Genomic DNA, 25,798 nt, shown 5'->3' with positions numbered 1-25,798 from the left:
CTGAAAACACTCCATTATTCTATAAAAATAGCTGCTTACACAGTGAATACTGTGTAACAGGCACTGTGTGCTGTGATGAGCTGTTGCTCAAAACAGCACCATCAGGTATATACTATTATTATCTCCATTTCACAAATGTGAAAAGTATGGTGGAAAACTGTATATCACTTGCCCAGAGTTGCATAGTTGGTAGCAAAGCTGAGATTAGAACTCAGGCCACCTTGGCTGCAGAATGTAATCTCTAACAATGCATTTTCCCTTCCCTGCCCACTCCCCACTGTATCATCTTAAAATACAGTAAAAACGATTTACACTATAGGAGAAAATGGTTTAAGGAGTAGAAAAACAGCACACCAATAACTAGACAAGTAGACAAGAAAATTCATTGTTTTGACTAAGATGAGCCAATCAAATTACTTCTCTTACACAAGATACAAGTTTTCTGGTGAGCATTAAGCTTTCATGATTATGTCTATTTATGGTATTTCTTCCTAATCTTCTTGAACTTTGGTCTTACCATAAATTTAGATATTAAACTAACCAGTAAAATACAAACACTGAATTAATAATGTTTTCCTTTCCTATCTGTTGCTACCTCATTTTTCTTTCCCTCTATACAGGGGGGGGGGGGTGGGGGAGTAGGGAGTAGGGAGTAGGGATAGGAGAGACAGGGACATAAGCGCCAAGCGTAAAATTTTAATGCTCCTCAGCAAACTTCAGTTGCAGAGCCAGAGGCTACCTCTCTCACAGAATTTATTTATATATGCTAAATACTATAACAAGACATACCAACTAATGAAAAACAACATTACAGGAGCTTATTTTATATCATTAAGAAATGTCACTTAGACTGATTCATTTATTCAAAAAATTATTGAACATCTATAATGTGGCACTGGTTTAAATAAGAAAAAAAATACACCAGGGTTGGAGGAAGTTTTGTGCTTCTGGACGTTACATTCTGGCAGAGAGAACAAACAAAAAGTGAAGACAATAAATCAAGTCTGTGGTATGTCAGGAGAGGATAAGTGCGTGGAACAAAAGGAAAACAAAAGCTGGGTGGGGGAGTAAGGTGACAGAGCAGGTTGCTCAAGATAACCTCATTGAGAAGGTGAAGTTTGAGCAAAGACTTGACCTGAGTAAGTTAGACATGTAGTAACCTGCAGGAAGAACGTTCCAGCAAAACTAGAGCTACAGTTCTAAGGCAGAAGCCTTCTGACCTGTCAGAGAACAGCAAGGAGACCAGTGAGTCTGGTGTGGATGGAGCCAGAGGGAAAGTCTAATAATGGTTACAGAGGAGGGGGAATGGGGCAGGTCACCCTGGGCCTTTATTAGGCATTGTAAAGACTTTATACTCTGGGTGAGATTAAGAACCCACTGAGGGTTTGGGGCCTTAGCAGAACATAATATGATTTAATTTGTAAAAGATCACTCTTCCAGCTGTGTTGACAATAGACTGAAGGGGTTTAGCATGAAAGCAAGGAGATCCAGGGGTGCCTGGGTGGCTCAGTCAGTTGAGCGTCCGACTTCAGCTCAGGTCATGATCTCGAGGTCTGTGGGTTCGAGCCCTGTGTCAGGCTCTGTGCTGACAGCTTGGAGCCTGGAGCCTGCTTCAGATTCTGTCTCCCTCTCTCTCTGCCCCTTCCCCGCTCATGCTCTGTCTCTCTCTCCTCTGTCAAAATGGATAAACATTAAAAAAATTTAAAAAAAAAAAAAGCAAGGAGATCTGATAGCAATCTGTTGGTAATTTAGAGATGGTGGTGTTTACCAGGGTTAGCAGCTGAGATGGGAGATGTGGTGAAATTATTTTTTATTTTTAAGGTAAGGTACTGATGTTTTCTATTTGCCCTTTATTTTTTTGTTGTTGTTGTTAAGGTTTATTTATTTTTGAGAGTGAGACAGACAGACAGAGTGCAAGCTGGGGAGGGGCAGAGAGAGAGGGAGACACAGAATCTGAAGCAGGCTCCAGGCTCTGAGCTGTCAGCACAGAGCCCGACGCGGGGCTCGAACCCACAGTGAGATTGTGACCTGTGCTGAAATCAGATGCTTAACCGACTGAGCCACCCAGGTGTCCCTAGATTTGCCCTTTAATGACATGGTGATAAATAACTCTCTCCTTGACCAAACTCTAGCCGGGTTCTTCTGAGCTCTCTTCTTGACTAAGCCTTAATCCTGGCCTATAAAGAATTGAACAAACACTAACATAGTTTGACAGCTCCAGGCTGCATCCCTAGGATGACTGTAGCTCCATTTAAAGTGCTGATGTGAGAGAACTCAAGCCTGCCAAAAGAATTTACTGTTTGTTCCAGCCAACATCTGAAGATCGGGCCTACTCTCCTAGTCCCTGTGAGAGGGTAGGAGCCTAACTTGGAGAAACGCCAGCAGACAAACCCAGATGTGTTTCACATTGACTAAACCCTTCTTACTGCTTTTTGTAATTTTTCTTTTTCCTGACACTATAAAGCCCCCGCTTACTCCTTTCCTATTCTCTCACTCTCCCTTTTAAATACCCTGTCACTTCTTTACAAATCAAAGTTGAATTCCATCCACTCTGGACATTTTTCCCCATTATTGTTATTGTAAATATTTCCTTATTATTTAGTATAAATAGTATATTATGGATTAAAATCATCCTTACCACTTTAGTCCTGCTTTGTTTATCTTTGCCAATGGTAAAGACCAAGGAAGAGTTGTTTGGGGTGGCCAAATCAAAACTCAATACGGTACATGTGAGACTTGGGATGTCTGTGAAACTAGGTGATAGTGTGAGGTAGGTTGTTGATCTAAGAGGCTGGATGGAGTGAACAGCTTAGCTAGTGATGGTTCGTACCAACCACCCAGCATCTGTATCTTAATGAACCTTGCTATTCTCCACTTGTTACATATGCAGCAACTGTTGGGAGGTAGGGAAGAACTTGGTGGGACGTGGAAGGTATTCCTCCGAAGTGGTCTTAAAGTGAAAATTAATTGCTAATGCTGGTAATGAAATAAGAGGGGCCCAAGAAATGAATACCCCTTACATCATTTTCCTAGAAATTAATAACAGAAATAGATTTATGACCTAGTAGATAAAAGGTATAGCTTATTACATACGCAAAATGATTCTGGCAAATTTTAAGTCCATGTAGTTTGAGAAACTACACACACACACAGTGTCTCAGCTCATGCTGCCATAACAAAACACCATAGACTGGCTGGCCTAAAGAACGGGAGGAGTTTATTTCTCACAATTCTGGAAACTGAAGGTCCAAGATCAAGGTGCCGGCAGGGGCAGTGTCTGGTCAGAACTCTCTCCTTGGGTTGCAGATGGCCGCCTTCTTGCTGTATCCACACATTGTTCTTCCTCATTCTTGCTCTGTCCTCTGACTATATGGGTGGAGAGAGACAGAGGAAGTAAGTTCTCTGTTGTCTCTTCTTATAAGGGCATTACTCCCGTCGTGAGAGTTACACCTTCCTTATCTCATCTAAACCTAATTAACATCCAATGATTCCCAATATCATTACACTGGGGCTTAGGGCTTCAACAAATCCATTTTAGGGGGGGCACAGTTCCATCTATATAGCACATCAAATCTGGAAGGTGGGGAAGAGGAAATATGTCCATATGTTAGTCATAACATCCACTGTTGTGTCATCACCTTAGATCTGCCCTAGTATTTGTTTATCTATTTTATGCTAAAATGTATTCATACAGATTTCATGCCATGGTTTTAATTGATATATATGCAATAATTGTCATACTTTTTGAGGAAACTATTTATTGTTTTTATGGAATAACATATCGTACGGAATAATGAAGGCTCTGTATGTATTATTTGTACAAGGCATAAAAATGTGACAGTATAAAATGAAACTATCCAGTAATAATTTTATTATCAAACTATTGCAAGTGCCTAAGGGTTAATGCCCACTAGTGAGGACAGAGAAAAATAAGCTTCACAAATAAGACAGAAGTAAATATTATTTGTCTTTTATTACTGAGACCAGCCACTTGACAAACTACCCTTATTCAGCTAAGCTTTCAACAACAGTTTTTCTGTTTCTAATTTCTGTAATATTAAGTACTCTTTTGGCAGAAGCACAAACTCAAAAGCAATTTAAAAAAGAGTAATGCATATATGAAAAGTGTCAACAGGGCTCTTCAGAGAGGTGAAGAATGGTAGTTTCGTAATACATACTTCCTCACTTGGATCATCAGGCACTATTAAGCAATCTAGATTCAATGCAAACTTCTTTAGAAATTCTAAAACTGTATCTAAAAGGTTGACCACAAAATGTGTCCACAAAAAAATCCTCAAAAACAGCTGCGATACTTACGTGCCTAGGTGGCTCAGTCAACTGCACATCCAACTCTTGATCTCAGCTCAGGTCTTGATCTCAGGGTCGTGAGTTCAAGCCCCACATTGGACTCCACACTTGGCATGGAGCCTACTTAAAAAAGAAAGAAAGTAAAAGAACAAGCTGCAATACTGATTAATAACCTTGATAAAATAATCTGTTACTCAGGAAATGTTGGAAAAATACCCATCTTACATGTTAAATCCAGGTTTCATGCTTGTGAATATCAATTAGACTCCATATCAATAACATGGGATCATATACTTTCAAAATTATAGAAATATAGAAAAAACTAATGTTGACTGAATACTTATTTTAGCTGGTGCTTATCCTTGGTTAGTAACTTGCTCACATACAATGGGAATTAAGTTAGAGTAGTCCTGTTACAAAAATCAAAAATATTTTGATCAAAAACATAAAAGTGCTTAAACACATTACAGACTAAAAGCTGAGATCATTCCATTTCTACACTAATGCTTAGTTGTTTTGCATATGTGTGAAGATAAGATTGCCCCTCTGTCTCATCAATGTGAAACTATTGATAGGAATAAAACGCAGTAATAGAAATTTTAACAACTACAACCTATTTATTTATATAGCACATGATGCTTTCCATAGCTATTTTGGACATTATCATATTTGAGTTTCCTCCAAATCTTGTGAAATTAGTAGCACCAATTATATTTTAAGAGGAAACTAAGATAGCAATAAGTTGAATTATGGAGGGAGACACAGATCGAAAGAGTTGCAAAATATTTTTAAAACAAAACATGACCTGATTCATTCATGTTTGGAAAATGACAACCTACAGTGCTCCTATAGTTTTGAATGAATGAATGAATATATGAATGAAGTCCCATGCTTAGAGCTTTTTAAATTGCTTAAACTAAGAATTAAACTGGGTAGGGGCGCCTGGGTGGCTCAGTCGGTTAAGTGTCTGACTTCAGCTCAGGTCACAATCTCACGGTCAGTGAGTTCGAGCCCCGCATCAGGCTCTGGGCTGATGGCTCAGAGCCTGGAGCCTGCTTCCAATTCTGTGTTTCCCTCTCTCTCTGCCCCGCCCCCGTTCATGCTCTGTCTCTCTCTGTCCCAAAAATAAATAAAAACGTTAAAAAACAATTAAAAAAAAAGAATTAAACTGGGTAGAACTTTATTGCTTGAGTTATCCTAAATTAAAAACTGAACTAAATAAAAAGAAAAAAAACTGGTACTCTCTGTGTATATAGTCCCTGAGGTTGGGATTATGATATATACTAACACTGATGAGGACTCATGATCAGAAATGGTGTCAGGAGCAACCTGGGTAGGTGTAACAAGCCCAGCTAATGCCCCATCCAAGATTTGCTTCATTTCACCTACCTCGGACATTTGTTTTGCTCTCCTGCCTTTAGCCAAAAAACTCAGTTGCTGCCATATCCATCAGAAAACAGCAGATGGCACACTCAAGCATAGTAATTGAGAAACTGCAATAAAGTCACCATTTACAAAGGTGTTAATACAGTTAAGAGTCACCAAAAAGGGATGATGGGGCATCTCAGAGCAAGCTACGATGAGAATCCATTACTGCCCTTAGGATGAGAGGGCAAGGCAAAGAAGCAGTGTTGAAACCTAAAGAGAGTAGCTATACAGAGACAGCCATCTGACACATGACCTTTAGTAGAAGGATACATGATGAACTACACGGAAAGGAGCTGAGGGAACAAATACTACAACCTCACTCTTTTCCCTGCCTCTGATCACCTGTCAGTGCTTCCACTGGCTGATCTCAATCAGAAGCCAGTGGGAAAGAGAGTTCATGGATGCAGTCCATAAAGGTCAGCATCCCGGGGCACAGTGCAAAGTAGAGGGTAGAGCATGGGTCTTCAGGAACAAGTGGAAAATATCATGCACGTTGAAGAAAAAGAAATTCCACAACTTACACTTACAATCCTGCCAGAATTTGACAACTTTTCAATGAGAAACTCAACCCATTTAATTTTTCTGTCAGGTAAGGCAAAAATCCAGGCAAATTGCATACAATAAATATTTATAGAATAATTATATTGAATGGTGAATTAAATCCAAAGGGATGATTAAACAAATAGGCTATATAGAAGGTGGGGGGAAGGAGGGAGAGAGAGGAAGAGACAGAGAAAGAAAAGATAGAAAGAGAGAGAGAGTGAACATGAACCTAAGTTTTTATTCAGCCACCATGATTCTAGTAAAGGAGAATGTAACCTAGCAACAGAAGCTTTACAAAACGGTTTGCTCATAAATTGTTGAAAATGGTAGTGATATCAGAATGCATAATTAAATAAAAGAAGTTACCAAAGCGCTGGCTGGGGACAGAGAGAACTAATATCTAAGTAGATGGGTAACAAAGATCAAGTGGTTTGTGGGGTGCCTGGGTGGCTCAGTCGGTTGAGTGACCGACTTTGGCTCAGGTCGTGATTTCACGGTTTGTGAGTTTGAGCCCTGCGTCGGGCTCTGTGCTGACAGCCCAGAGCCTGGAGCCTGCTTTGGATTCTGTGTCTCCCTCTCTCTCTGCCCCTCCCCCACTCATGCTCTGTCTCTCTCTGTCTCATAAATAAACATTAAAAAAAAATTGAAAGAAAGATCACGTGGTTCTTAATATTCAAATTCTGATGTAAAACCTTTTTACACATTATTTTAAATAAATATTCACATAAAGTGAAAACTGTTTAGAAGGAAACAAAACTAATTTTTGCTGGAAAAGCATGTGCCTAAAATAGATCCTTTTCAGTCTAAATTTGAAAAAAAGTAAGTATAATCTCAACCTTGCAGGAAAACATTTATCTTTAAGTTTGTGACCCTATCATAGTTTTTCAATAATGAAAAAAACAGCCAATACTTAGATCAATTTTGGTATTTCCTCCTGATTGATATTTGGTAGTATTTATGTATAAAACTATCAGCTAACCACATCATGTGGTTAATACCAATAAATTAATTACCAATGTCATAAATTAATACCAATGTCAGAGTTAGGATAATTTCTCTTTATCACTACTGATTTCATTTATTTACACACACATTGTGAGTTCAAGGGTATATGTTAATTGTTGTATGTACTATATTTTCTTATTTTCTGTATTCCTGACTCTCAGGCATCTGGGGCCTCTCCGCCTCGAGAGAGACTGGCCCTCTTAGAGACAGCCAATTCTTAGAGATAGCAAATGACTCAACTGTCATACGTAAACTAGGCTATCCACAGTCCCTGCCCTAAACTACCTCCTTTCTGGGCTCTTTCACCCCAAAGGACAGTACTTCTCTGCATTAATCTCCCCGGGGCTGGACAACAGGCAGCTAGAGATAACCTCCCTGCCCAGAGCCCTCTAAAATTATTCAAACTCGTCAATTCTAACCCTACCTACCTTACCTCGCATTGCCTTTTCCATAGAAACCACAATAAAGGCTTCTGCCCATGCTTCCCTTGTTCCTTCAGCCTCTTGACTGACCCCCGCATTTCTCTATGTGGTCCTCCATGGGTGATGTGCCCCTCTTATTGGAAATTGTAACAAGCTGTTTTTCCAATGGCAGTCACCTCTGATCTGTTGGCCTTACCATACTGGAAAAATAAGAAAATTTACATGTTAAAACAGTTGGTACTAGTCATTATTGTTTATGCTAATGCCTAAAAGAACTGGGCAATAAATAGTTTAGAGCTTTATAATTGACTCCAAGTTCATCTTCTGGCTCTGTGACATTGGGCAATGTAATAAAACTTTTATGAATCTTGGTTCCTCCTCTGGAAAATGGGGATATTCCCTTCTAGAAGATCCATTAGTCCCCTTTATGTTGTTCTCTGCTTTTATAAAATAAGTCTATACCAAATTATCTTTATCATCTTTATCTTTATCTTCCCATTGGGAAATACAGATTACCTACCTTTTCTTTTATGTGTTAAAAATTCTATATCGTTCATAGTTGCGATTTTACTTAATTGATACCAGCCAAATCGGTTCTGACACAGTTAATATTGACAGTAAAAACCCCACAAGGTGGCGGCAGAGGAAACACAATTATAAGCAGGTTGTATACAAGAGCCTGAGGAAGGAAGCAAGGTCTGGCTTCCCCTTTCCGAATACCTTTCTGAGAATGGGGAGATACAGCCGAATGTCAACCACTTGGCCTGGGCTGCTTTAAGTCTGCCACCTCCTCAGAGAGTCACTTGTCATCAAAGTTCCAGGTACTTAATGAGCCACAGGCAGTTGTTGGGCCCACCTGAGAACCTGGGTCAGCTTTTGGAATTCATTTTGTGAAGAAGCTCAAGTTTTCTCTACAATTCATTGTGGCATTCCACAAATATTAAATGTTAATATTATTCTTAATTCCTTTTTTTAAAGTTTATGTATTTATTTTGAGAGAGAGTGCAGGAGGGGCAGAGAGAGAGGGGAGAGAGACAGAGTCCCAAGCAGGCTCCATACTGTCAGCACAGAGCCTGATGTGGGGTTCGAACTCACGAATGGGATCATGACCTAAGCCAAAACCAAGAGTTGGCCGCTTAACCAACTGAGCCAACCAGGCGCCCCAAATATTATTCTTAATTCCTAATCAATGACATACAGCACATTTATGTGCACATAACTAGTCTGTTCCTGAAAAAGAAAATATTTGTAAAATGTATTAAATCAAACACCACTCGCAATCGATGCTTGCAGCCTTATTTACATTTATCCATCTATTAAAATCACAAATCCTTCATCTTGAAATATTTTTAAGTGCATCACTTGTAGTAATAAAATAATTTGGACCGCTCTGTAACTAAAAACAAATTCCCACATAGCACAATATGTCTCTCTTGAATCTTTTACTGCATTGGAGGAGAAAGAATCAATGAATTAACACCATCTGTGCTAACTAAGTTCCAAAATTTTTGCACCAGTTCTAAAGGTTGGGAAGGACTATGCAAACTCCCCTAAGTCTATACACCTTCAACACAAATATGCATTATAGACAAGCAAATGCAATGCACAAACACACGTCCTAATTAGGAATTTAAAGGAGAAAGATTAAATCATTTTACCAGGAATCAGGAAATATTTTACAAAAGTATTTTTAAGATATTTTAAAATATTTAAAAAAGTAAATTGTAAGTTGTACAAATATGAAATCATTACACATTTTAGGATCATTTGCTTTATAAAATGTGGTATCATTTGCAGCCTGAGTGAATTGGTGTGTCATTCTTTGAGTCACTGACTGATTCTACTCATGCCTTCTTTCACTTATAACAAGCGTAGAAGTCCCTTTCCCTCCCTCAACAAAGTCCCTTTCCCTCCCTCAACAATATGGTATACTGTTTTCAGAACTTGCCCAAATTTTTTCATATGGGTTCTGTGAAAAAATGGCTGGGGCAAAGGCAGCTGCCCAGCCTAAACTCAGAGTTTTGACTTGTTGGGAGACAGTTCAAGAAGGCTGTACTACTTGGGGCACCTGAGTGGCTCAGTCGGTTAAACACTGGACTCTTGATTTTGGCTCAAGTTGTGGGATTGACCCCCGTGTAGAGCTCCACACTGGTCATGAAGGCTGCTTGGGATTCTCTCCCTCTCTCTCTGTCCCCTCCCCTCTTGAGCTCTCTCTTCTTCTCTATAAAATGAAAAAAAGAGTCTCTGGTACAATATTTCTATTTCTTTAAAGAATTCTTTATACGTCATGTTCTGGTCTTTCAGCACAGAAATTTTCAAATGCTTGTCCAAATATATGGAAAAATGTGGAATTTTTTTCTCACAACAATTTTTTTTAAATGAGTCTCTTGACCTAGTCATGGCCTTGAGGTCATCAGGGATTAGCCACTGTCATATTCAAAATCATGCCTTTTATCAGGCAAAAGTTAATGTCCCTTGTCTTCCTCAGAAGAAATTGTGTCAGGGATGCCAGAAAGACTTGAGGTGAGGTCTATTTAAAACTTGATTCCTTGGACCAGAGGAAAGTCCTTACTGTGGTCGATTGTACAAGTAGATATTTGTGGACTGTTTAGCATGACCACCAGATTCTCTGACACCACCAGTGTGCTTTTCTCCTCCAAATGTACCTCTAGTCTCAGTCCCAAAGTATAAAGTGTATAAAAGATGATCTGCTGTTTTTGGAGTAGGAGTGGGGCCCAGAGCCTTGCCCACTGAGCCTCTCTCCATACCCCTCTAAGGTGTCACTATGTCATATTAAGTTTCCTCAAAGTACAGTTTGAATATTAGTCACCAAGGGTATGACAGACTTGGAATAACAGTGGCTACACAATGGAGCTTTATTGGGTGTGAAACTTGGATTTGCTGATAGTCTTCCTAATTTCCCTCTTAATGGTAGAAGAAGTATAAGAAATTCCAGTTGCTTAACATAAGGAAGACAGTTGTTTTGAACCAGAGGAGTCACTGATTCTCTTTGCTGGACCAATGGGTTGGGGACTACCCAGAGCCTAGGTAACAGTTAGGTGTAAGATAAGCTAAAATTCCTCTAACGTCACTCAGGTTCAGATTTTCTGCCCTTGTTTGTTACTTTCCAGTTCACACATATTAGATGACCTTTTTAGTTGAATTTATATATGATCCATTTTTTTTTCAAATATCTGCTGGAGATTTACATTCTGAAGTGTTCACAGTGCTACTGCCTTGGAGGTATGTATTTTCTGTGATGTAGAATACATTTCATTTGTTCTAGGAAAATATCTGACAATGTCCAGGTCAATGGATTTGGTAGATGAATGTTGCAAACTACATTTCTCAGAACAAAGTGCTGAAAATGTATGTTCAATTATATCTTGGCTTTAGCTAAACTGAATGGGAATGACCCAGGAAGTACACAAAGCACAGCTGAGTTTTTCATATTCACCTGGGTAGCCTAGGAAACTACTTACCTACTCACTAAAATTTATCTGTAACCCCCAAATCATTACTTCTGAGGAATCATTGGTGGATCTGTGCAGAGTAGCGAAAAATTTGAATAACCTGATGCAGATGTTCCCAGCCGAGGCTGAACAAGGCGAAGTTTTCCCTTCTTGTTTCAGCTCTCATACTATGAACAAGTGTCCTTTTCATGGTATATTTAGTGCCGATTTTTTGCATTTTTGTGCTTTTTGTTGGTGATTTCACTGTTTAAAATGACTCCAAGCAGAGTCCTGAAGTGTTATCTGGTGTTTCCAAGCACAGGAAAACTGTGATGCATCTCACAGAGAAAATGTGCATTGGATAAGCTTCCCTCAGGTATGAGTTATAGTGCTGTTCAGCGTGAGTTCAATGTTAACGAATCAACAGTACATATTACATAAGGTGTCTTTAAACAGAAACACACACAAATCAAGGTTATATATTGATTCGTTTTTAAAATGTTGTGAGCAGAGTGTGACCTCATTCTGTATATCCCCAAGAGCAGTGGTTCTGTATTCAGTGATTCAGTACAACTTTATAGTACAAAACTATCATGAATAATGAGACTCTGCTGGACTCGGCCAGCACTAGGTTAGCAGAGGCCCTAACACCTCGTCCTCACCTCTGGCTGGAGAGCAGAATCACAAGTGGAATTGAAAGGGAAAATAACTGACACTAAAGTTCCAACAGTGGAGATTTGGATGCAGTGGATAATTGTGTACATCTTTCCATGTGAGTCTAATATGCAGCTCACCGGGCTTGAGAACAACTTCCTAACTCACTCTGTGGCCACAACAAGAATTGAACGGCTGCTTTGGCACTACTTCCCACTGGGGGTGCTCTCCAAGGGCAATATGTGTGCTCCAGTAGGGAAATCAGCTGGAAAACAAAATTTTCTAGCTTTCCTTGGGTCATCTGTGTATTTTAAAATTTAAATAAAATGGTTTCAGCGCCTAGGATAAACAGTGCCTTACTATTAAATATCAGAATTGTTTAATTTATGAGCAGATACCACTTTATGTTAGGGAAGGATACAACCCAGTTCCAGCCAATGAAATATACAAGAAATTCTGCTGCCGGGGCGGGGTGGGGGTGGGGGGCTCCTAGGACATTTTTTTTTCCCCTTCACTGTTGGGAGGAAGCAAATGGGAGAAACTTGATGCTCCAACCCTCTACAACAAGCTTTTAACTGAAGCTGTGAGAAGAAATAATGTTTGTAGCTACTGTAGCCATTTTGCAACCATGAGACGCATCCTAGGGTTCTGACATCAATGAATGCACTGACTCCTCTTGTTATGTGAGAAAAATCAATCCTTCTGGCTGCACCACATTTACTTAGCATTCTTCATCTTGTAGCTGAAAGCATGCCTACAGAGATGGCCCTTTCCATTCTGCAGAGCATTGTAAGTCTGGCACTATCCCTAAGATGTCTGAGGATTCCTCGGGGGCTTATGCTCTCATTGTCACCCTTGGATGGAATTCTCAATCCACGTTCCCTGTCACAATTTCAGCAGATACATTTTCTTCCTATGCAGCTCTGCTGTATCACATGGGGTCACCAGCTCCCTTTATTCACCAAAGCACCACAACACAAAGCTCTTCTTTGTGGCAGACTTTTATGAAAGATCTGGGACCAAGAAGGGTCAGTACAGCAAGTGCAACATAAGAATGTGCTTGTTATTCAATGATAGGCATTGCTGCCCAAATATCCCGGCCATCCCTGCTACTGGGAATCTCCCACAGACTCTTTCTCCCCTTGACATGTCAACATGGTCTCCCTATGAAGATCTCTTCCTTGGAGATCTCTTCCTCATCTCACATCACTCCCTGTTGAAGAGATGTGTATATGCACACAGGCATATACACCTATATTTACATAATAAGATATTGGTAGGAAATACACTTAAAATATTAATAATGCTTATCTCTGGGTGATGGGAGGACAAGTAATTAATATAATCATCTTCAGTATTGTGTTATTTCCTTCCAAAATTTCTACAGTGAACATAAACTGTTTCTTAAGTGAAACATTAATTTTATTAAAATATTCAATTCCCGAATACATTTCATATCCTATTGCATGCCTGGCAATGATATGAAATATATTCAGTTTGCATGTGTTAACTTAGTATACTGACATTTGTCACAAAGCAATCCTAGAAATTGGAAATGTTCTTTCAAGATCTAAATGCTGAATTGCCCTTCTTTTTCCGACGTTCACTCTCCTTTCACCTACACATCTTCCTCTTCTACTCATATTAATTCTGCTCTACAAATTCATCACAGCCTCTAGTGCTTGGGCTCTCTAGAGCTGAGGTCTCCAAGGAGTTTGTTTTTGATTCCTTATTACTAAAAGTAGTTGACCGTGGACCATAATAAACTTTTGTATGTACTCACTTAGAAAAATCTTTACGTATAATAATTTATCATAAAATACAAACAAATTAAATAGTAAGGCATCAGATGAAGATGAAATGACACTGTTCAATGTCATTGATATAATCCAGTGGGTTAACAATAAAAGGTATTTTGTAATTGACAATGCTTTTTTATTCAAAAAAATCTTAGTTTAACCCTTTGTGATTTAGCAATTCAAATAGATTGATTCAATTTATGTTAATATTTGATTTCAATAACTCGTTCTATAGCACACCTACTTCAAAACTTTGTCAGCTATAATATGAACAGGTGAAATAAAAATATTTAACTAATTGTATGGGGGTGGATATTAAGTAATTAGAGCAGCAACCCTTTAATCAAAATGAACACAGGATGAGACATCTAACCCCAAGTGTTTACCAGCTAAATGTCAACCGTCATTTCAAGGAAAAACACAATGACGCTCTAATCCCTCTGATTGAAGCTTGCTCTCAACCATTGGTTTTAAAATCAAGTAAAAGAAGCATGGCCAATTTCTGCCTTTGAGGTAAAGGTGTTGTTTTAACAAAAACATGTCCAAGTGACTGTTTTTGAAAAGACTTAAGCTATGGAGGAAGCATTTGGAAAAACAGATGTTTGAAAAAATGTTCACTGATACCTGATTTTTTTTTCTAACAGTGTTTGTTATGTAAAAAGATGTTTACATGTGCATGCTTACATCCAGACCTTTATAACTGAATTGGTAAAAATAATTAAGAACTGAGTATCAGGATCTGATAAACTTAGCTAAAAGTTTTAGCTTTCTGTTTTGGAACTCCTGTTTTGAAATATAAAGCTGTGACAGTACACTTTCAATAACCTTCTCTGCTAAATCAGTCTATCAGCTTCTGTTTCTTGAAAAAAGTGATACTGTCTAAAAACTCAATTACATGGCTAGTTACTATATAGGTTTACATATATACGTCACCAATTTATTTCCACTATAAATTGTGCATTCTCTGAGAGGTAGCAACATCTCTTACTCATTGCTTATATAAGAATGCTGGCAGTCGCTTCTTGGACTGGTGCTAAGTGCTTTACAGTCTAACCTTTGAACAACCTTATAGCATGGTACTGGTGTTCTTGTTTCACAAGTGCAAAATTTTAGGTGATTTTTCCTAAGAACACACAGCAATTAAGAGGCAGTGCTGAGGGTCACCTGGGTGGCTCAGTTGGTTAAGCATTGACTCTTGGTTTCTGCTCAGGTCATGATCTAACGGTTCAGGAGTTTGAGCCTCACATCGGGCTCTGTGCTGACAGTGTGGAGCCTGCTTGGGATTCTCTCTCTCTCTCTCTCTCTCTCTCTCTCTCTCTCTCTCTTCTTCCCTCTGCCCCTCCCCTGCTTATGCTGTCTCTGTCTCTCTCAAAATAAATACCTGAACTTAAAAAAAAAATAGAGGCAGGGCTGAGATGTGAGTTCTGATGTCCTGGCTCAGGGTCATGATGCTTGATCAGAACAGTATACTGCTAGATTAAGTTTAAAGCCACATTCAGCTGTGAAATTATACTTCCAGTTTGCCAAAAAAAAAAAAAAAAAGTACAATTACTTCTCAATTGTACAAAACTCAGATGAAAAGTTGGACAATGGCAGGAGTCAGTTATCTTGTATCTTTCTGAATTACTGTTTCTGAGAACAAAATGCTAACAAATGACTTTTAAAATTGATGAGGTGATGGGGCCTAAAATGTTTCTTTTGGGTTTAAAAAGAAAAGGCAGGTCTAGAAAAAAGGAAACAGATAAAATTCAACAGATTTCCTATCCCAAAGGAAAGAGGAAACAGAAACTGATATTTAGACAACAAGGAGGAGAATGAAAATGAAACTTATCAGGAAAATTGACAGAGGAAAACGCCCAAACAAAAAGCAGAAAATAAACTAAATCATGCTGCACACTTGTGGATAAAGAAAAAAGACATGTTTTGAGAGACTGGCTCGGCTTCCCCCCCCCCCACAATCTCCTTCTTCCAGAAGGTGTCCTATCAAGATGATGGAAGATTCCTAAAAAAGATGTTCCTTTCTATTTTCCTTCAGGCTTCTCCACCCATTCTCAGTCCTCATCATTCAATCCTCATCCAGCAAAGTGACTCTTACTTGAGAATAAATATCAATTGTTGTTGATGGATATTATGGAATGGTAATGGTGTGATTTAGAGGAGGCTGTCTGTATGGAAAATCAACTGGTGAAACTATAATGTGCATTATTATCTAGGTCTTACCAAGACCAGGAACAAGACAAGGGTGCCCACTGTCCCCACTCATATTCAACATAGTACTAGATGTCCTGAACAGAGCAATCAGGCAAGAAAAAAGAAAGGAAAAGCATCTGAATTGGACAAAAAGAAGTAAAGTTGTCTCTATTTGCAGGTGACATGATTCTATACAGAGAAAAATTTAAAGACTCCACCAAAAACCTAATTAGATCTCATCAACTAATTCATTCAGCAAAGTTGTAGGATATGAAATCAATATACAAAAATCAGTAGCATCTGTGTACACTAAAAATGAATTATCTGAAAGAGAAATAAAATGATCTCATCTACTATAGTATCAGAAACAGGAATGGATCTTACCATAGTCCTCATAGCATTTGTTCTCTATTATTTGGTATTTGTCCTCCCACTCCCATTAGAATGTGAGCTCCATAAAAAAAGAAACTTTGTTCAGTTTTATTAACTACACAAGAGCAGCACTGCTCGTATTGCAGGTACTTAATAAATATTTTCAAATTATTGTGTGAACAAATGAGGTAAGCTGAACACTAAATATCAAAGCTTCTACTTTTGACCTTCTGTCACCCCAACAGCAGTTCCATGGTGTTAAGAAGATGACATTATCTCCCCATATTTGACCATCAAAACCTTTGTATCCTCCAGTGTTTGAAACCTAAGGACAGAGGGATGAGTATTAGGGGACAGAATGATTTTTGGTTGATTGGTTGGTTTTTGTCTTAACATACTGAGTGAAACCGGACAGCACCTGAAGAGCAGGCATGGAGGGAATTTCTTGGAATAGTCCTAAAAGATATCTTCATATACCCAATAACTAAAATTGATCATTTGAATACTTTTGTAGAGACATCTAATTTGATATCTTTTATTTAAGGGGCCAACTCCCCAAAATAAGTAAATACATAGTAGTGTTTTATGAAGAAACGTTAAAGAATAATATAAAGCAGGTTCATCTGCAAGGCCAAAGTTGCATTTCGCTTCAACAACTTTCACTATGTGTCTGACATTGGACCAGCTGCTAAGGTCAAGGCAAATAAAATTCTCATTGGGGATAATCAGCAAGGACCTACTGGTAGGACCTACTGCTTGTATTATACTGGTTACTGTGTAAATATGTCCTCTCTTCAAGCAGCTTACAATCCATATAGGAAGAAAAAGCTTAGCTACATAATATCATCAGAGCATAAAATAAGATAAAATAAAATGAAGAGCTCAATTGAATATTTTGTATGCCTCTGACGAAAACAAGTATTTCTCTTACCTAGTCCAAAGCACCACCAGGCCTCCCTGTCCTATCCAAACTTCACTGAATGTGCTTTGCTAACAGATTACTTTTCCTAAACGTATCTTTTTAAAGGCTTAAGTGACCCCCTCCTTCCTCCACATAACTCTAGACCATGAGGTTCTCATCGTGAAGCATATACACTACTACCCACAGCCACCCAGGGAGGCAGAATATGAGTAGCAACCTGAAGAACTCACTTTTATGTGGCTTCTGTACTGAACCGAAGCTGCCATTTTTCAGTGTGGGTGTCTTTTCTTCCCTCATGACATAGACAAATGTTGATGTTTACTACAAGTTGGTACATTAGTTGCTAATTAAGTTCCTAGCTGCTTCAGCCAAAACTTTCTGTATTGAATCCAAGAAAAGAATGGCAGCTATATCAAAAATAAGTTGTTGGGGATTTTGTTTTGTTTTATTAAAGGAAAGTTGTATATTAAAGAATATGGGGAACTTACAGGCTGAGAGATAGAAAACCTTCATTCTTGGCTTCCTCCTAAGCTGAGTTGGTGGTTAAAGTCCCTCTTCGTCTGTCACTGGGCCCTGGTCAAAGCCAAATAAATACTACATGAGGCAAGAAAATAAGGTGTTTATCATTATTCAGTCTTTCCCCACAGACTGTAAAAGCAAAGAGGTCGTTTCGGGGGACCCACAGGAAGTCAAGTGTATTCTAGAAAGGGTGCAGGGGTCACTTCATCCTGGCGTTCTGGGTCTACACATCTCTGGAACGATGTCTTCTTAGCTTTCTTAGCTTTACCTCTTCACCCCGTACCCTGCAGTCTTAGCAACTTACCACCGGGCAGCGGGTCAGGGCAGAACCCACCTGTACGCACCAACCAAGGGTGCCTCCTTCTGTTGGCATCAGTGTTACAGGCATCTTCTCTTCGCTTCTGCACTGGGAAGTCCCCCATAACGCGCTTTCAAGCCCTGCACGTATGCTAGACGGCGGTGGGAAAGACATCTGATTTTGAGGCAGAACCCTGCAAAGAAGGGAAAACACCTGCATAAGAAGCATGGCTCCACCGGGGCTGTCTTATTCGAATTCGCTTTCTTTTTCCGTTTCCCACAGTGCCTGCGACCGAAACACGGTCCTTGCCAGGACCAACCAAAGGGCGTCTCCTCCCCAAGGAAACCTACACTCCCCGCCTGGCGGATTACGTCGGGAAAGCCCTGACGCAGGGGGGGAAGAGAATCGAAACAGAAACCGAAGTTCGGAAAACTACAAGAACTGCCCGGCGGAAAGCGGGGCTCAAAGCTCGCTCTCGAGTTTGCAGCGGCGGGTCTCTGGCGGATCTCCGGAGAGCACTGCAGAGAGTCGGAGGTAGCGCGCCTGCCCGTCCGCAGCGTCTCGCCGCCGCGTCCCTAGGCCCCCGCGCCCGGCCACCTGCCCACCCGCCCCCTTCGCGGGTGCGACCGGCCGCGCCCTCGCGCCCCGGCCCCGCGGTCCCTGCGCGCACCCCGGCCGTCAGGCACCTGACTGTGAACCCTGTGGCTGCCAAGGCGCGCTCCTCTCACCTGTTGAGCAGAGAACAGCAACCGTCGGTCTACTTGGGAGAACCCCCTCCCTTTTCTGAGCACGAACGAAAGATGTCGAATGGATATTCCGCAGACAGGAGTTTCTGCTACCTCCTCTCGTGTTTCAGGACCAGAGTGAAAACGTACATCCAGGTGGAGCCCGTACTGGACTACCTGACCTTTCTCCCTGCAGACTTGAAGGAGCAGATTCAGAGGACGGCCGTCACCGCTGGGAACATACACGCAGCGGAACTGCTTCTGAGCACCTTGGAGAAGGGAGTCTGGCCCCCGGGCTGGGCTAGACAATTTGTGGTGGCCCTTCAGAGAGCAGGCAGCGTTTTAGCCGCCCGCTACCTGAACCCAGAGCTCACCGACTTGCCCTCTCCATCCTCTGAGAACGCTCATGATGAGTGTCTCCAGCTGCTGAACCTCCTTCAGCCCTCCCTGGTGGACAGAATTCTGGTTAAAGATGTCTTGGATAAGTGTGTGGAGGAGGAACTGTTGACAAACGAAGACAGAAATCGGGTAGGTGTCCTCTCAGGTGGAGGGACATTTTGTAACTCGGGGTTGCGCCTTCATTTGCCCCACTCCAAATGTTCTTTGGTATCTTTGGGTAAATGTGGTTCCCTCCTTCCTTGAGAATTCTCGAGACTAGTCAGGCACTTACAAACATAATTTTGAAAACTTAAATATAAGAAAAGCTCTTTTTCTAATCCTTTCACTAAAATAAGCTAAAGAGGAGGAGCTAACTCCAAAATAATAATGCATACTAATAGATAACATTTATTGAGCACTTACTGCAGACAATTGGTATCATGTGCAAAACGTATATCAGAGTACATGCTCCCAGTAATCCATTATGACTTTTAAGGTTATTGGGGCGCCTGGGTGGCTCAGTTGGTTAAGTGTTTGACTCTTGAAGTGGGCTCAAGTCATGATCTCACAGTTCATGGGATTGAGCCCTGTGTTGGGCTCTCTGATGGCAGTGCAGAACCTGCTTGGGATTCTCTCTTTTCCTCTCTAGCCCCTCCCCTGCTCGTTCTTTCTCTCTCAAAATAAATAAACTTTTAAAAAAAAGATTTTTTAGATTATTAATTTTGTTTTACAGATGATAAAACTGCGGTAGGTTAATAACTTGCCCCAGGTGTTCCAGGAAAGCAGCGGCAGAGCTAAGGACCTACTTCCTGGTGGTGTGCAAGTATATGTCTTAGTTTATATAGTCCATAGAATGGACCCATGGGCTGAGTCCAGTCTATTACTGGTTTTTGCAGACCCAAAAACTAAGCATGGTTTTTACATTTTTAAATTTTCAGTGTTGATAAAGAAAGTTTTCCTGGAACACTGCCATGTTCATTTACATGCTAGGACAGCTTCTGCACTTTTTAAGAGTAGTTAAACAGAGATCATACAGCTCACAAAATTGCAGTACTTATTATCTGGACTTTACAGGTAAAAAATGCCTATTTTTGGTCTATATTTTACATTATGCCATTCAATCTTGGTCCAAGTGGAGAAATTACGACGCGCGCGCGCACACACACACACACACACTTTTTTTCTTTAATCAAAGTTATAAGTTATGACATTCTCTGGGAATCAAAAGTGGCAGATAATTCATTGAAAAATAAAACATTTTATTTTGCAATTGCAGTTTTTCGTATTAGCAAAGAAGTAGTAGATTTTTTAGGTGGCATTTTGACAGGGTGAATTGTACAGGGAACTTTACATTTAATGTAATGTTTCATTGTTCATTGTTTCCCAATGAACAAGGTTTCTCCCTTTTTCTTTCTTTCTTTCTTTCTTTCTTTCTTTCTTTCTTTCTTTCTTTCTCTTTCCTCCTTCCTTCCTTCCTTCCTTTTAGATTCATCAGTTATTTGTATCTTCATTACAAAGCTCAGGCATTGGCCTCACATGAGCCAGTGATGTAACTTGGTCTTTAGTGACTAAAGTTAGTGTTCCTTTGTAGACGTGACAGCCATAGGGCCTGTCCAAAGACCCAGGCATGCATCTAATTTTGATGGCTGGTTTTCCCAACAAGTAAATTACTTTACACTGTTGTCTGTAACGTTTATGTAGTTTTGTGTATTGAGAACCAGCTAGAACGCATTCTAGTAGTCCAGCTGGATATGACAAATGTGTACATCACTGTGGCAGAATCTTAATTTGGAAGACAGTATGCAGCCTTCAAGCCAGCTGGAGATGGAAGATGGCATTTCCAGCCACAGTAGCTGTTAGGAAGTCCAGAAGCAACAGAGTCCAGTAACACCACAAAGCTGTTTATGTTTGGTGGGTATGATGTCCCGATTGCCAGCGAAACAGCACTTCTCCTTATTTACTCTAAATACTTCTGCCTATCAGCATCACTTTTGTCTTGCCTGGATTGAATTTCCGCCAGCTAGATTTTATCCAAGTTCTTGATTCTGGCAAGCTTGGAGGCAGCTAGCAGTAAAGCTTGGGATTTGACACAAAGAAGATGTAGACTAAAGGGACATTTGTGTACTGGGTGGCAGTTAAAGCCAAAGCAACCCAAACTCTCCCTCAAATTCATATTTCAAAAGAGGCTCCGAAAGATGGAGGAGCTATGCATTTGAGGCTTTCTAAGGAGGAGTAGTGTCTCTGTGAGATTCTGGAATCGTCTTTGTACACATCATTTTAATGTGTCATCAGTCTCAAAACTAAACTATTGATGACAGTGGAAAAGAAGCTTTAGGGTTAGAGGAATCTATGTTGATATGGGGATCATTGATCACCATTTATCTCAAAACAGCAAAGCATACTGGGGAAAAACATGAAGAATTTGGAATGGGAAAACCATTCCCATCTCAAATCTATGTTTGTTTCTTACTATATGTGTGTTACTTTGGGTCAAGTTATTTAAGTTCCTTGATCCTAAATTTACCCATGAAAATGGACATAATCATGTCTCCTCTCACTCATAATATTTTAGTGAATGCAAATGAGAAATCATGTTTATGAAAAAAGTCTTATCAAGAGTTGTTTTGATATGATGATGATGATGACTTCTATCATCATTCATTTGGGTACATTTGCCTGTGAATTTAAAGTTTCAGAGACTTGGGGCTCCTGGGTGGCTCAGTCGGTTAAGCGTCCGACTTCGGCTCAGGTCATGATCTCACGGTCCGTGAGTTCGAGCCCCGCGTTGGGCTCTGTGCTGACAGCTCAGAGCCTGGAGCCTGCTTTGGATTCTGTGTCTCCCTCTCTCTGACCCTCCCCTGTTCATACTCTGTCTCTCTCTGTATCAAAAATAAATAAAACATTAAAATAAATTTTAAAAAAAGATTTAAAAAAATTAAAAAAAATAAAGTTTCAGAGACGTACGTAAATCCCCTACATTGAAGCTTAGATATGCTTAAATTCCCTGGATTAAACTGTGATTCCAAGCAAAAGCTATGTCTTTCACCTCTAGAAATCTAGCTAAGGCTAGGTATAGAATTGGTACTCGATAAGAATTCATTGACTGATTGGTCTTATTTCCAAACAGTTGTCTGGAATAAAGGATAAGGGATGAGAACACATGACGTCATGAAGTGCTTTGCCAGGCATTTGGAAACGGATGGATGATGGACACAAGATCCCCAAGCTTGCTTCTGTGACAGCTTAAAGTAGTATTTGAGTAAGAAGTCAGGACTTCTAAAAATTAGTTTAATTATTTTCCTACTTGGTCTGGCATTTTAGTTCATGATTCTCATGTCCATCCCTGCAGCCCCTGGCCCCAGACATCAGAGTCTCCAGAAATGATCCTAGATTTAGTTTTGTGTCCAGCAAGTACTCAAAGAAACTTATTTAAAGGATTGATTATTCATTCATTCGGTTTAAATTTATAGAGTGACGTCTTGTGCCAGGCACCATGCTAGTGGTAAAAAGACTGGATAATAATGCGGATATTGTCTCTGCTTTCATGGAGCCTATGTTGTAGTGTGGATCAGTATTCATCTAATAAATAGTTAAAGAATGTCTAGTGTGCGCAAGGCACTCTTGTAAATACTGGAGGCCCAATAATAAATATAAGAATCACTTCATAGATCATTGTAATGTAACGATCCCTAATAGAAAGGGAGTGCCCCTGTACTGACCTGCTTTTTTTAAGGATGCTTAGTGACCTCTTGGCACATCCATTGACTTAGACAGCCATGAATTTTGGAAAAGAGGTGATAATATAAACATTTCCATAGTGTCTTAATAGCAGTCCGAACACCTGAAGAGAGGTGCATGTTCCAATCCTGGCCAGCTCAAAGCAGTAAACATCCATAGTTCAGGAAGACCCCATATACGTCTCATTTACATAGGAGATCCAGAGATACTGTGATGAGTGCAGCTAGAAACCGAGTCCAGTTGTCCTTACGTGACCGCCAAAGACCTGAGTCCGTCTCTCCCAGCTTACTGTATTGTCAGGTAAATTCTGATGCTTATGGATTTTATTAGCAAGAAAAAATACTACACTAGTAAGAAATTAGTTATGGCAATGTGATGATAGATATTCATTTAGAAACACATTAAGTTTTTATGGGGAACTAGCTTTTAAAAATTCTTTGCTTTTAACATATGAGTTTTGCCTTCTGATTTACTGGTGTGAGAGCTAAGGTCTGCTGTGTTAAAAAAAAATTACCATTATATTTAAATAGCTCTCTAAGGTTTTTATGAAAGAGAGAAAACATTTTTGTCAAACTTTACAATTGTGTTGGCAAGCCAGTGTTTAATGAAAAGTATCACTGTTTTCTCTCCTGATTTCTGTTGGAAAGAAAAAACATAGATGAAAGAATTTAGAATGTGAAAGCATATAATTGTATTACCCACAAATTCATATTTATTTTATAAATTAGTTAGCAGTGTATCCATAGCTATTTTAAACTACATATTCAGAGAAAGTGTTCACTGGGGGAAGAACATGAGTGAGAATCACTACATGTCCTGTTGAAGTCTCAAGTCTAAATATCTTTCCAAGAGTTCCCATAATCAAACTTAATATTGGAATCTAATGTCTTTAGTATGATTTAGGAGGACAAATTAAGTTATATATATATATATATATATATATATATGTTTATATATATGCTTATATATATTATATATATTTATATTTATTTATTATTTATATATTATTTATTATTATTATATATATTTATATATGACTGCTTCAAAGGGAATTGATCTACTTTCTAGCACCCAAACTTAGAAAACTTCTTAAAAACTCAGGATCTTGATGAAGCTGCTAAAATTGCACAGGTGTTATATGTAGTTCCATATTCAAATAATATAAATACTTGCAGGAAATAATGGCATAATGATCTTCAACTGCCTGAACTCAATAAGGACAAAACAAGCTTGACAAATGTAATTCTACAGTTAATATCAACTTAACTGATTAAGAGTGGAAGAAAACCTATAATATACTTAGATTTTTAGTAAGAATATTCATTACAGTGCCTCACTTGCTGTTTTTAGAGAAATGCTTTCTGATTACTTCTGTCAGATGGATTTAAAGCTGATTAAAGAGTGGGGTAATTAGAAATAGGAATGGTTGAGTTAAAAGAAGGTGCTCTAGAAAAATTTTTTTTAGTTTATTTATTTTGAGAGAGAGCACACACGGGAGGGGCAGAGAGAGAGAGAGAGAGAGAGAGGGAGAGAGAATCCTGAGCAGGCTCCACACTATGATAGTGTGAACCCGGATGTGGGGCTTGAACTCACGAACCATGAGATCCTGACCTAAGCTGAAACCAAGTTTCAGTTGCTCAACTGACTGAGCCACCCATGTGCCCCTAAAAGAAGTTTGCTTAAACCAGTCTTACTTAGTATCTTTAGCAACTATTATTAAATTAGCAAATAATAATAAAGACATTTACAAACAACATAGAAGAAATGTTTCTAATAGGAGATTAATGAAGTTAGAGAAAAGGTAGGAAATGAGCAAGAATCTGCTTAGAAAATGCTCTGGGGGAGATGGACTGAAATCACCTAAATTTAATTAAATCCAGTAGTCATCTTAACCATTTCTTGCTGGAAAATGTGCTTAAAGTTGGAGAGGATTAGTAAGTATAATTAGAGTTCAGGAAGGCAGTATTTGGCCTCTGAAACCAATTGCCTGGGATAAAATTCTACCTCTGCCATTTAACTAGCTTTGTGGCTCCGGAAAGGTAACTGGATTTTTCTGTGCCTTGGATTTCTGATCTGTAAAATGGGTTAATGTTGGCTCCTTCTTCAGGATTTCTGGGTTAATATATACAAACGCTTTATAATAACATTAGTAAGTATTCTCTAATTAAGACTAACATACCCAATGGGTAGAAATTATGCTGTACACTTCTCTACTAAGTAGTGCCCCTGGTGAAGTGTTTATACAGGTAGATGCTTTCTTCAGTCATCCATAATAATAACTAACACTGAATTTGTGTCAGACACTGTTTCAAAAATGCAAACTAATACCTGACACTAAAAGGTTATGGGACATACTTATAGGACTAGAAAATACACAAATTTAATAAGAAACAATTAATCTAGCTAATCAACCCAGATTATACATGTAGAAAGTGGACAAATGTTCAGAAGGGCCTTTGAGAGTAGGTAAGTCAGTATTTCTCATCGAAGCCGCTAATTAGAAGTGAGAGGTCCTTACAAAACGTTTTGGCTTCCCCACACAGACAAAACAAGTCAGAATCTTTGGGAGGGAGGGTAGATCCCAGGCATGAGTGTTTTTTTAAAGCTCCCCAGGTGTGTCTAATGTGCAGGTTGGGTGAAGAAGCCACGACATTTCTTTTCAGTTGCCTTGTTTTGCACATGCAGAAACTGAGGCCCAGAGAGATGATGTGGCTGGCCTCACGGCACAGCAAGCTGATGGTGTGGTGTCTAATTTCTTTCTGGTCTAAATGTGGCTTGTATTAGCCTTTTCTTCAAATGTTTGGTGCTGTGTGAAGTCCTGGGAAGTGCACTGTGATAATGATTACGTGAATGATCCACACTTAAAAAGATTTGCTGGTTTAATCTAAAAGAGACATTAAAGGAAGGCTAAAGGTTGTAATGAATAGATATAGAAATAATTCTGCCCCATACTTTAAGAAAGGAATGTGTGCACAAATCCCTTTGTCTCATAATACTAAATAAACACAAATTTAGGAAAAATATTATAGTCGAGTACATATTACA

General features: G+C 39.4%; 1 protein-coding gene and 1 long non-coding RNA gene across 7 annotated transcripts in view; one reads left to right on the top strand and one right to left on the bottom strand.

Moving 5' to 3' along the window:
* Positions 1–4,395: 4,395 nt before the first annotated feature.
* LOC115521586 lies at positions 4,396–18,252 on the bottom strand. 5 transcript variants are annotated; one of them, XR_003971112.2, is made up of 4 exons: positions 17,949–18,252; positions 17,584–17,668; positions 7,718–7,906; positions 4,436–4,718 (listed from the first exon to the last, which is right to left on the bottom strand). It is a non-coding gene; the product is annotated as an uncharacterized LOC115521586 (long non-coding RNA). The 5 variants fall into 5 exon arrangements; XR_004344019.1 differs by lacking the exons at positions 4,436–4,718; positions 7,718–7,906 and adding an exon at positions 4,396–4,431; XR_004344018.1 differs by lacking the exons at positions 4,436–4,718; positions 7,718–7,906 and adding an exon at positions 4,396–4,428.
* Positions 18,253–18,373: 121 nt separating this feature from the next.
* The window catches only part of IFIH1 (interferon induced with helicase C domain 1), a 56,199-nt gene continuing 48,774 nt past the window's right edge, over positions 18,374–25,798 (top strand). The window contains exon 1 of one of the 2 annotated variants that reach the window (XM_030326888.2): positions 18,374–19,165. In XM_030326888.2, coding sequence (XP_030182748.1) covers positions 18,713–19,165 — 453 coding nt within the window. In that variant the 5' untranslated portion in view covers positions 18,374–18,712. The remainder of the gene's footprint in view (positions 19,166–25,798) is intronic. The other variant, XM_030326887.2, reaches the window with a different exon arrangement.

Source organism: Lynx canadensis, chromosome C1 (genome assembly GCF_007474595.2).
Source record: "Lynx canadensis isolate LIC74 chromosome C1, mLynCan4.pri.v2, whole genome shotgun sequence".
Taxonomy (NCBI): domain Eukaryota; kingdom Metazoa; phylum Chordata; class Mammalia; order Carnivora; family Felidae; genus Lynx; species Lynx canadensis.
This window is presented reverse-complemented; position numbering and strand designations above follow the sequence as displayed.